Here is a 12,955-nt window from a genome sequence, read left to right as displayed (position 1 = left end):
AGTCGAACACAATGAAACGCAATCAATCTACTTACTACATCATGGGATGGGGTACACTGAAGGCAAAACGATTTAAGCAAAATGGAATAAAAAGGGGGAAAAAGAGCTCCTATTTCTGATCCCCCAGGTGACCCGGAATTTGTTACGCAATACACCTTAAACATCACAAATTATCATCCATGCTTTGTAAAGTATTGACACCTCGATTTCTCAATTTTTCTGCATGTTTTGCCGTTTCCTCCTTAGGCCGGGGGTGGGGATTCGTGCCCGGCCGAGGGTCAGATGGAGAGCGTTGGGGACGAATGAGGAGAGAACAGCTGGAAGGCATGGGACGAGTACGGACTGAGCGGAGAGAACTGGAAAGCTCTTTACTGGAGTTTGCGAAACGAGAACATGCAGCAAAGATGGAAAATTTAAAATTGGAGAGAGACCTGCTGCAAAATGAGAAGGAGCTTTTGGAGATGAAATGGGAGCTGGTAGCCTTGGAGAGGGAACAATTTCAGAGAAAGTGGGTATATGATGGAGAGTGGACAGGATTGAATGAAGGTAATGGGGATAATAGAGGAGAGTAACGAGACGGGTGTGATAAAGAATTTGCTAGTTTGTTAGCTAGTAGCTGAACAAAGAGCCTGATGGAGTGTGAAGGTCTCGCGAGTTTTAGAACACGACTAGATTGAAAAAGAAAAAAAAAGGCTTGTAAACATGTACCTGAAAAAGTGGATGTTTTGTAATTAAAACGGAATAAATTATTGATGTAATTTTACTAATCCGCAATGGGCTTTTAAATGTGATTCGTCGTGTATTTAAATGATGGATGCACAGGTATGTTTGGGGTGAAGCCGAGAGGCTTTCTTGAATTTGATGAACCTGCCTTGACCCACAATCCATTTAGGCGGCTACAAGCAAAATGGGCCGCCTAATTGTTTTTTTTACCATTACAGAATGCTAATCTTTGTAATGTGGTCTTGCCTGCATTACTCGTGTGGTTGCATAGACCTGCGTCAAGAAGATGGTTTAAACAGTTCATGTGTAGCACATTCAAATCACATTGATCTCCTTCGTACATGAAAGGCTAGTCATTGCTAAGGTGCTTCTTGTCGAGGGACAAGAGGAAGTGCCAGTTTTTAGTGAACCAGTAACTATGTATTGGGACTTATGGTCAGATATGCATAGCAGAGATTTAGGAAAAAGAAAAGCATAAATAACTAGAACGGCATTCAGGAGAGAGCATACCTCCACCTGGTTGGCCATATCACTCAATGGTGAAGAATCACTTTAAAAATTCTCATATCCGAATCCATATTCAGATCTTCATCAAAATTGAATCGATTCTTCTTTGTCACACACACAACCCGTCCACCAAGTTTTGTCCAAACCCGTCCATAACTTTTTGAGATCCTGTTATGTATCGTTTTTGGCCCTATCTCCCAATGGTGAAGAATCAATTAAAAATTAAATAATTATCATATCCGAATCCATATTCAGATATTCACCAAAATCGAATCCATTTGTCCTTGTCAGACACCCAACCGGTCCACCGAGTTTCGTTCAAATCGACCCATAACCTTTTGAGATATCATGCTACATATAGTTTTTGGCCCGATCTCCCAATGGTGAAGAATCACTTTAAAAATTCTAGTAGCTGGATCCGAATCCAGAACTTCACCAAAATCTAATAATTTCGTACTTATCACATACGCTACATCTCTGCCAAATTTTGTCCGAATCTGTCCACAACCTTTTGAGATATTCTGTTCACAAACAGACAGGGGTGAAAACATAACCTCCATCCACACCTTTGGTGGCAGAGGTAATCATACAGGATGGTTCACAAAATGATTGTTTATTTTTATTTGCAGGTTGGATCAAGAGTAAGAAAACAGATCAAGAGTAAGAAAGAGTAAGAAATTAACAGATCAAGAGGAAGAAAGTTTTCTATTGCTTGAGTGGAAGGGTCGTACTGTTGCGATAACGCTTCAGTTTCATTTGGGCACGATGAGCACTGCAAAAACACAATTCTTCAATTTCAGGCTATTTCAAGAAAAAGGTGCTGAGTTTGAATCGAAGAAGCATCTGCACTATCGGTACACACACCAGAGATGGATAAAGGACTTCGTCACTCCAGCGAATCAGTCTCGGCAAATCAAGAGCAGAGACGAAAGGGACACAATTGAACATGTTGCTCATGACGCAAACATAATCCAAAGATTATTGTTCATAGTTGATGAATACTGTTGTTTTATACACATTAAAACTATTTAATTACAGGTAAATGTTTCATCATTTTGTGGGCCATCCTGTGCATTTATGAAAGTAAAATTGAGCATAACAAAACCCTCAAAATTGACCCCATGGAACATCACTTCCTGATAGGGGAGGACAACAACAACAACAACAACAACATGCATTTTAAGGCCATGTTCCCTGCTAGAGCGGGGGTTAGCCTTGCGGTCCCCATGACAATCTTCTCCATTTTGCCATATTTTCTGCATCTCTCCTTGTTAACCCCCTTGCCCGCATTTCTTCTTCCACCATCTTTAGCCAAGTCTTTCTCGGTCTTCTCCGTCCTCTACTTCCTTCTACATTAACTTCCATCACTCTTCTCAACCAGTCACTTTCATCCTTCCTCAATACATGACCAAACCATCTCAACCTGTTCCTCTTCACAGCATCAATCACAGGCAATATTCCCATCATCTTTCGCAATTCATCATTTGTCTTCCTCTCTCTCAACGATACTCCGCACATCCATCGAACCATTCGCATTTCCACCCTTTCCAGCCTTCGTTGCTGCTCTACGTTCATTACCCATGTCTCGCTCCCATAAATCATAACACTTCTCACACATGCAGCATACACCTTTCCCTTCAGCTTCAGCGACACTCTCCTCCTCATCAGCACGCCACTCAGTTCCCGAAACTTCTTCCATGCACATCTCACTCGAGCAACCGTTGCCGAGTCTGATCCACCTTCTCCATTCAGCATGTCTCCGAGGTAGCAAAATGTTTTCACACCTTCCAGCTTCACGCCGTCTCCAAGATCCAACTCAACATTTCCTCCATCTGCAGCTCCCTCTGTGCACACCTTACATTTGAATGTAGCTGCCACACTGGTTAATGACCCTCTCAGACCACTACATTTTTGATGAACCCACTCAGCACACATTGTACATTGAATGGAGTTCACTCCGACACCCTTCCTGCACACAGCACACGGCCACTTCCCAGTTCTTTCCACCTCACCACATGCTTTACCACTTGCCATCACCTTTGTCTTTCCGATATTCACCTTCAGACCTTTTGTCTCCATACATTCCTTCCACTTGTTCATCTTTTCCTTCAGTCCATCCATACTTTCCGCAATCAACACCAGATCATCTGCATACATCTGCATACAGATCACGGTAAACCCTCCTTTACGGTCTGAGCCAGCACCTCCATCACAGCTACAAATAGTAGTGGACTTAGTACCGACCCCTGATGCACTCCCACCTTCACCTCAAACTCACCACTGTTCCCGTCCTTCGTCCTTACAGCTGTGCGTGCTCTTTTGTACATTGCCATCACTACTCTGATCAACCATTCCTCCACTCCTAACTTCCTCAATGCCCATGTCAATACTTTGCGTGGAACCCTATCGAATGCTTTCTCCAGATCAACAAACCCAAAAAACAACTTATTCCTCTTATCCATGTACTTCTCCTGCAACTGCCTCACAATGAAAAGCGCATCTGTCGTTCCTCTTCCTGGCATAAATCCAAACTGCATTTCGTCGATCTTCACTTTCTTCCTTATCCTCCTCTCCAACACCCTTTCCAATACCTTCATTCCATGCTCCAATAACTTTATCGCTCGGTACGAGCCACACTCCAGAGGGTCACCTTTCCCCTTGTATAGAGGGACGAGGGTACTCAGTTCCCAATCCACTGGAATGCGGCCTTCTTTCACCACCAGATTACAGATCTCTGTCATTCTCTTCACACCCCAACTTCCTGCTGCCTTCAACATATCTCCCACAACTCCCGTCGGCCCTCCCGCTTTTCCACTCTTCATTGCTTTTATCGCTTCCTCAACTTCCTTCTCAGTTATCTTCTCTGCCGGTCCTAAAACTGGGTTACTCTCTATGTTGCCATCCCATTCATTCTCTGTATTCAACAGCATTTCCATATATCTTTTCCATCTTCCTTTAATTCCATCTGGGTCGACAACGATTTGTCCCACTTCATCCTTCAAGCAACTCACCCCCATCACATCACACCTCTCTTTCGCTATCTGCTTTGCAATCCTGAATACTGCTTTCTGACCCTCTTCCGAATCCAAGCGTTCTCCAAACATTTTCCTACATGCCTCCTGCGCCTTTGCTACCTCTTTCTTTGCAGCCTTCCTGGCTGCCTTATAACTTTCATGCTCTGCTGTTTCTGCTCCCGTACCCTTCGCCTTCTGCCCCTCTTTGAACTTCTTCCCCTTCTCGTCAATCCTCTTTCCAACCTCAACATCCCACCACCATGTTTCCGAGTGCCTCGGTGGTCCTTTTGTCCATCCACATACCTCACCAACGGCTCCCAACAGACTAGTTTTCATTGACATCCAACCACTTTCAAGCTCAACCACATCATCCTCTACCCTACTCAGCCTCTCTTTTAATGCCTCCCTTACTGTCACCTCTTTCAACCTCCACACCTTCATTCTCGGTTGGTACTTCACCCGCCGAGCTCTCCTCGCACCTTTCACCCTTATGTCGCAGACAACCAAGTGGTGCTGTGAAACAGCCTCCTCCCCCGGGATCACCTTTGTGTCCCGGAGGTGCCCCCTACCTCGCCGACGCACCATCAGGTAGTCAACGGTTGTCGTCGACCCACCTGACGTGTATGTAACAAGCTTATTGTCCTCTTTCTGGAACTGAGTATTACAAATCAACAAATCAGCTCCATCAGCAAACTCCAAAATCCTTACACCTTCTCCATTTCTCACACCATATCCGTAACCCCCATGAACTCCCTCAAAACCATCCATACTCCTTCCCACATGTCCATTCAGGTCTCCTCCCACCACAACAACTTCCTCATCTTTCACGTTTTCCATCAGCTTCTCTATCGCACACCAGAACTTGTCCTTCTCTTCATCGCTTCGACCAACCTGCGGAGCATATCCCGAGATGACGTTCACCAAGAGCTTTCCAATCATCATTTTCACCATCATCAACCTATCACTCACTCTAGTCACACTCACCACACTGTCTACAAACTCCTCAGAAAACAGGACACCAACACCATTCACGCCCTCCGGGCACCGTAGGACGATGATAGGGGAGGACGATGGATGAAATATCGACAGGATGTTTGCGCAAAGCCAACCGATGGGAAACAAGGAGAAGCTGACGTTTCGGACGTTAACCCTTCATCGGAGAAAACTTTCATTGAGCTTGTTCATCACAAATGTGGCAAAAGCAGAATCTTCCGGTTTGCCAAAATGGTGCATTTCAAGCAATATCATTTCAATGCGATTTTTGCAAAACGTGGCACAGTTCTTGCTTTTGGTGTTCATTCTCAAGCTTGAGCCACCGGACTCCCATTTTGTGTCATCAAGGTGCTTAGAAGGTTTAAAATCAGTTCGGAGGTTGTGGGTTTCCATATGAGTCACGAGTTGTTGTTTGATCAAGGGTTCAAAAACTTTGCTTATAATGGATAGAGGCCTAACAGGCCGATAGTTAGGAGGATCCCATTTCTCACCGGAGCCTTTAAAGACAGGGACTACAGAAGCCTGCTTCCAGCTAAGTGGAAACAGACGTTGATAGACACAAGGAATACAGTTTTGAGAGAACAGAAGACAGTACAGGTGAACACATCTTCAGAGTAATTGCAGGGATTCTATCTGGTCCAGTAGATTTTGAAACGTCAAGCCTTTGAATAATCTTCGCAACTTTCCTGTAGTGGGGCAACTTAGCATAACAATTGTGCATTTTGTGAGGAAAACACCAAATTTGGCACACTAGTAGACTATCATATTATGAAAAGATCTGGATATTGGGCCATCTCAGATTCAGAGATTTGATTTTTGCAAGATTTCGATTCGATTGGGATCGAAGAGAACACCTTCTTCGGCTTCTGTACAGTGAAGTTGCCAGTCCTGAATTTTCTGGCTACATCTGGGTGCTTCATTGGGAGTGCAACCATGTCCTTCAGGTGAACAGGGACCCACCTGGCATAGTGTGTGTGGTCTAAGGCATGGAACCATGGGACCAGTTCCGTCAGGGCATCAAGGTACATCGTGAATGAAGCCTTCCGCAGAGAACGCACGTAGACCAGTACCAACATCTCTAGTTCCAGCACAGTTGCCCAGTACTGAAAGTTGGGAATGTCTTCTCCTCTCTGGTGACATCAGTCTTCGAACTCAGGCAGGTCTTCTGCATCATCAGCATATGTCATACAGTGGCGTTCATACGCACGGTGTTGCAGGATGTGCAGTGCCGCTGCAGTGATTTGATGAGCTCTTCTTGTGCGGGTGACGTGGGCAGCTCGCAGGAAGGAGTCGGCCGTCCCTGGCGTTGCAATCTCAGCTTGCAAATCTGCAAATCTTGCAAAAATCAAATCTCTGCATCTGAGATGGCCCAATATCCAGATCTTTTCATAATATGATAGTCTACTAGTGTGCCAAATTTGGTGCTTTCCTCACAAAATGCACAATTGTTATGCTATATTTAGCTTAGCTGCCGGACTACTGGGTGTGATGATCGTGGAACGCGTGGTGTCAAGATGGGAAAAATATATTAGAAAAATATGTTGCTTTGAGAGTGTTGTTTCACTTGGTAGGTCAGAGAAGGGAGAAAGAGGTCCAGACCAACACGGATCTACTCAGTAACTTCCTTGGCAGCTTCAGATGGTTGTGACAAAGGATTGAGTTCCAGTGAACATCGGCAAGAAAGGAACGCAAGGCATCGGGCCCCCAGTCAGCCTTGCTATATGGGAAGACAGTTAGATGGACATATGTTGTTGGTGAAGAATAAGAAACCCAAACTTCAATGTACAATCCCCAGGATTTGAACACAAAAACAAATCAAGAAGATACCTGTTATCAGTAACTCCAGCAGGAATTTAAGTCGGAGCTGAGATTATCTGAGTAAGGTCATGTGACAGCAAAGTTAAATGCACTGACACCAGGAGCATCTGTACATGAACATGAATATCTCCAAAAACCATAAAATCAGTAGTTGGGTGTCGAGACGGCGCCATATCAATACTATCAGTGATAGCATAGAGAATAGCACAATTGGGCGATGATCAAGAGCGATACAAAAAACATAGGTAGCCATTGGAATGCAAAAGTGCTCGGCGAAAGGACATAAATTATTGTGTCGTATCCTCAAAGGAGACCTCAGTAGTCCGGCAGCTAAGCTAAATATAGCATAACAATTGTGCATTTTGTGAGGAAAGCACCAAATTTGGCACACTAGTAGACTATCATATTATGAAAAGATCTGGATATTGGGCCATCTCAGATTCAGAGATTTGATTTTTGCAAGATTTGCAGATTTTGCAGATTTGCAAGCTGAGATTGCAACGCCAGGGACGGCCGACTCCTTCCTGCAAGCTGCCCACGTCACCCGCACAAGAAGAGCTCAACAAATCACTGCAGAGGCACTGCACATCCTGCAACACCGTGCGTATGAACGCCACTGTATGACATATGCTGATGATGCAGAAGACCTGCCTGAGTTCGAAGACTGGTGTCACCAGAGAGGAGAAGACATTCCCAAATTTCAGTACTGGGCAACTAGAGATGTTGGTACTGGTCTACGTGCGTTCTCTGCGGCAGGCTTCATTCACGATGTACCTTGATGCCCTGACGGAACTGGTCCCATGGTTCCATGCCTTAGACCACACACACTATGCCAGGTGGGTCCCTGTTCACCTGAGGGACATGGTTGCACTCCCAATGAAGCACCCAGATGTAGCCAGAAAATTCAGGGCTGGCAACTTCACTGTACAGAAGACGAAGAAGGTGTTCTCTTCGATCCCAATCGAATCGAAATCTTGCAAAAATCAAATCTCTGAATCTGAGATGGCCCAATATCCAGATCTTTTCATAATATGATAGTCTACTAGTGTGCCAAATTTGGTGCTTTCCTCACAAAATGCACAATTGTTATGCTAAGTTGCCCCACTACAGTCTGGATTACTGCAATAGCCTCCTCTATGGTTCACCCTCAAAAATCACCAATAAACTCCAATACATTCAGAACTCCGCTGCCCGTCTACTCACCCATTCCCGGACCCGTGACCACATCACCCCCGTCCTTTACAAGCTTCACTGGCTCCCCATCCCCCAGAGAATCCAGTACAAAATCCTCCTCTTGACATACAAAGCCCTTCATAACCTGGCTCCATCCTACCTGGCTGACCTCCTCTCCAGACACACTCCCACCCACAACCTCCGCACTGCTGGTACCAACCTCCTGACCCCCTCCATCCGGACCAAATTCAGATCCTGGGGGGACAGGGCCTTCTCCATCGCTGCTCCCACCCTCTGGAACTCACTACCTCACACCATCAGAGACTCCTCCTCACTCACCACATTCAAAACATCACTAAAGACCCACCTGTTCAACACTGCATTCAACATTCAACCCACAGCATTTAACCCCTGACTATCTCTTCTCCTTCTCCCTCCTTTTGCTTTAAATATTTCCCTATTGATTCTTGTCTTTTTGCAATTGTTGTTTTCATGTATTGTTATGCATTATGTTTTCCACTCTGTCAAAGCGCCTTTGGGCTTCTTGAAAAGCGCTATACAAAATAAATGAATTATTATTATTATTATTACAGGGCCAAGTGGCAGCAGAGAGATCAACTGAGGAAGGAAACGGGACAAATAGGACAATTGAAGAGGTGAAACATGTCCAAAACTCAAAAAAAAGAAATACAACATCGAAACCAATTGGCTACAAACATGGACTGCTCATAATAAGCTCCAAATTCAACAAATAGCAGGGGGAAAAAAAAAACTATGATGAGGCCAACAACAGAAGATAGCAAAAAACTTATACAGAGAACTAGGGAAACAAACAAAACGTGGCAACTCCCCCTAAAAAAGAGGATCTTGAAAAATTCTGGAAAGGGATATACGAAGACAAAAGAAAACACAAGGAAGCAGTTTGGATCCAAAACCTGGAAGAGAAGAAACGACATCTCGAGGAAATGCCCCCAGTAAATAATTTATGCAGATAAGATAAGACAACAACTTGCAAAGATTGCAAACTTCAAAAGCCCCGACCTAGATGGGATACCAAACTTTTGATTAAAGCAACTGTATGCTCTCCACCCTCACTATGCTCGAGCATTTAATGAAATCGTCAAAGGGGAACAGCCAATGGATCAATGGTTCACAGAAGGCAACACTCTTCTCATCCCAAAATCTAATGAAACCCATCTACCCCACAAGTATAGACCAATAACATGTTTACCAACAACATACGAACTTTTAACAGGATTAATTACTGATGAAATTTACGAACACCTCACTCAACAAGGAGCTTTAGAGACAGAACAGAAAGGATGTAAGAGAGGGTGTAATGGAACGATAGACCATTTGTTATTAAACAAGACCATACTCAAAAATTAATGTTAGTGTTATTAAAGAAGACCATACTCGAAAATTCCAGTATTTGACAAACCAACCTATCCACAGCCTGGATAGATTAGAAACTAGAACAATGTGACTGTGTCGCCAATATGCCTCCGCATAGTCCCACAACGGGTAAATGCCATTACTCTGCATATGTATGGGTGGTGGATCACATTTGTGAAGTTTCGTGTTGATTGGATAAGGTTCATTTTTCTATCCAAAATGGCTGCCAAACCACGTGACCAATGACATAATCATTTTCAAACTATATGCAACAGTGGTGTGAGATGATATTTGTAAAATTTCGCATTGATAGGGTGAGCGGTTTCAGAGATAAAATTATTTAATATTTTCCTTCAATCCAATATGGCTACCAAACCATGTGACCAATGATGTCATAAATTTAATATTTCAATACAAATGGGTCATAGATCATGTGCATGCAATTTCAGATTTTTAGGATAAGGAATTCGATTAAAAGATTTTTGGCTGGTACACCACTTCACCTATGATGTCATCATTATCATGCTTTTGTTCCCCATTGGGAGTACTTGAGAATGTGGCAAGTTTCAAATTTTTCCATTCAGCGGTTTCTGATAAATAATTTTTTAATTATTTGCTTTTAATCCAAGATGGCTGCCATACCACGTGACCTATAACGTCACAATTATCATAACAAAACATTCTGCATGGGTGTCACTCATACCCTGAAAGATTCATCTCAATCGGACATATGTTTGCTGAGAAAAACGAGGTTTATCCCGGGTGGACGGACAACCCGAAAACATAATGCCTCCGGCGACTTTGTCGGCGGAGGCATATAAAAAGCCTTTGCTAGTGTCCCACATTCATGGATTATAAAATGCATGCAAGTTTACAAAGTTAACCCCCAAATAGTTACAGTGATAGAGAAAGCAATGATGCTCTGGAATGCAACGCTGATTCTACCTCACTTGGAAGGAAAAATTGAAATCTCAGGGGTAAAGATATGACATGGTATCTTACAAGGTGACAGCCTTTCCCCAGGCCTGTTTTGTCTGGCTCTGGACCCACTGAGTAACCTCATCAATGAACAAGGACATGGATACAATCTAACTTGCAACAGAAAATGGCCAAAGATCCTATAAAGGTGACACATCTACTGTACATGGATGATCTAAAATACCTCAGAATACAACACAAAAAATGTGTGAAATAATCAGCAAAGAGTACCTACGCATAATAAGACTAATTTGAAATCAGCCCTCTCACCAATGAACAAAATCAAAGCTATAAACCAACTTGCAGTACCGGTATTCCAGTATAGCTGTGCAATTATAAACTGGCCACAATTGGAGATAAACAACTTAGACACCAAAACAAGGAAACTTGTAACTATTCATAAGCTATTCTACAAAAACCAATGCACTCCGAGGTTTCCACCCTTTAACAGGTATTGTTTTTAGTCCTGCAGGGTGTCAGTCACCCTCCCCACTGGCATGCCAGTGAGAGTAGTCATCTTAGTTGCCGACTACCCGACCATGCGGCATGTATCACTGGGTTACATGTTACCAGTGGCACTGACCTGACCTGAAAGTTGTTGTGATCGCGGGATCTATTTTGGTGCTCTGCAGCGCTCCCACGGAGGGTCTGGGGTACCCGTAAATTATGGAGCCCGTAGATTCTGTTCACACTACATGATGATATCCACCGACCCTTGCTGAGGGCAGTGTTGGGTGAGTCAGACTACATAGTTAGAAACTCGCCGAGAGCGGAAAACTTGAACGCGGCACCTACTTTGGTGGCTCATAGCATCTCCATGGAGGGTCTGTGACTGTGGTACCTCCAAATTACGAAGGTCCTACATACGGTGTACCGGAAGATACCCACCGAGCCACGCTGAGGGCTCTGCGTGAGCTGCGCTACGTAGTTGGAACTCAAACCGAGCGCCGTGAGTCATAGATGCGATCGCGGAAGTGGAAAAGTAGAACCAGGCACTGACTTTGTCGGGTTCTGGCACCCCAGTGGAGGGTCCGATGTACCCCTAAATGGCAGAGGTCGTAGATACGTCTGCGGTCTACGCGACCGTACTGGACGAGGCTCTCTGAGGGTCCCGGTTGAGGCGCTGTGAGCCCGCAAACTTTACAAACACCTCCAGGCTTTACAAAACTCAAATTCTCACGCACAAACACCGAACCCGTAACTTGGAACTTCCGGCCGCACCGTCTTCGGAACGGTTCCAAAACAAGGTATGTTCCTTACGGGCCTCTGGACTACCTTCCGTAACTGGTCTGATACGTCTGGAACCGCCGCTGGTTCTTTGGACTGTCATGGCGTCTCCTAGGACCGGCAAAACGCTATGTGGTAGAAACTTCGTTTTATATAGAGTGGTGCACAAAATGCTCATGCTTAAGATAAAGGGTCGGGATGAGGCTTAAAGGGGAAACCAAATGCTCAGACCACCTTGACGCTAATCTATCCCTTGATACCCTACAAAATAGATGTCTTTTCCTATTTTCAATTTATAAAGTGGGTAATTTTGCGATGAAAAGTCGAATCTTCTTCTTCTTCGCATTAGCCGTGACGTCACCTAGTGAAAGCGACCGCCACTTCTGTATTGTCTATGGATAACATCAACGAACGATTTAACTGAAACGGTGAATAATTTCCGAATTTCTACAAATAATCCTCGATGATGCATCCTTGGTGGTTGTAGTAATACAAACCGAGATGATTTCATACTACATCAATGGCCAAAAGATCCGAGGGTTGCCAGAAATTGGACGAGGTTTGTTCGAAATACCCGAGTATGGATGGGGCCTACAAAATGTTCGCTTTTGTGGTCAGAACGTTTTACAGAGAACTGTTATAAAATGGAGATGGCTATATCTTGTGGTTATTCGCCACGATTGTGAGAGGATGCCATTCCCACGATTAAGTGCAAGAAACAGCCGTCGCACAAAACTGTAACACCGTCGCTGCCGAGCTACCAGCATATGGACACGGGCAATTTGAGTGGTGAATCGAACACCTGTGTTGGTCTGCCGGCGACCGAACTCACCTCACTGGATGTCCTGCCTAACATCACTGCCACCTTGTTGCCCTACGCATCTGAAGAGCTCAAAAACCTAGACATTCCATAAACTACCACCCATATATATACCCTGATGCTCAGTTTTGAGGTCTGACTTTTACACAAATTCCTCCAAAAGTGTTTCTTTCACTAATCTTGTCTCCAATAGCTTCTTTACACTCCCACTGATCCGTTTCAACATACTGAGAACCTTCAGAGTTGCTAATGATGGAGAAATCAGCATCGGAATCCGAGCTCGGAATAAGCCGTTTCTCTATGGAAG

General features: G+C 44.2%; 1 protein-coding gene across 4 annotated transcripts in view; it reads left to right on the top strand.

Annotated features, from left to right (window-relative positions):
• The window catches only part of LOC137420855 (uncharacterized), a 41,045-nt gene extending 40,282 nt beyond the window's left edge, over positions 1 to 763 (top strand). For all 4 annotated transcript variants that reach the window (XM_068106307.2, XM_078772253.1, XM_078772252.1 and 1 more), the window contains one exon: positions 247 to 763. In XM_068106307.2, coding sequence (XP_067962408.2) covers positions 247 to 572 — 326 coding nt within the window. In that variant the 3' untranslated portion in view covers positions 573 to 763. The remainder of the gene's footprint in view (positions 1 to 246) is intronic.
• Positions 764 to 12,955: the final 12,192 nt, after the last annotated feature.

The sequence above is a fragment of the Myxine glutinosa genome, chromosome 2 (assembly GCF_964187855.1).
Source record: "Myxine glutinosa chromosome 2, kmMyxGlut1.1, whole genome shotgun sequence".
Classification (NCBI taxonomy): domain Eukaryota; kingdom Metazoa; phylum Chordata; class Myxini; order Myxiniformes; family Myxinidae; genus Myxine; species Myxine glutinosa.
The sequence above is the reverse complement of the archived record's forward strand: the minus strand, read 5'-3'. Positions and strand labels throughout refer to the sequence as shown.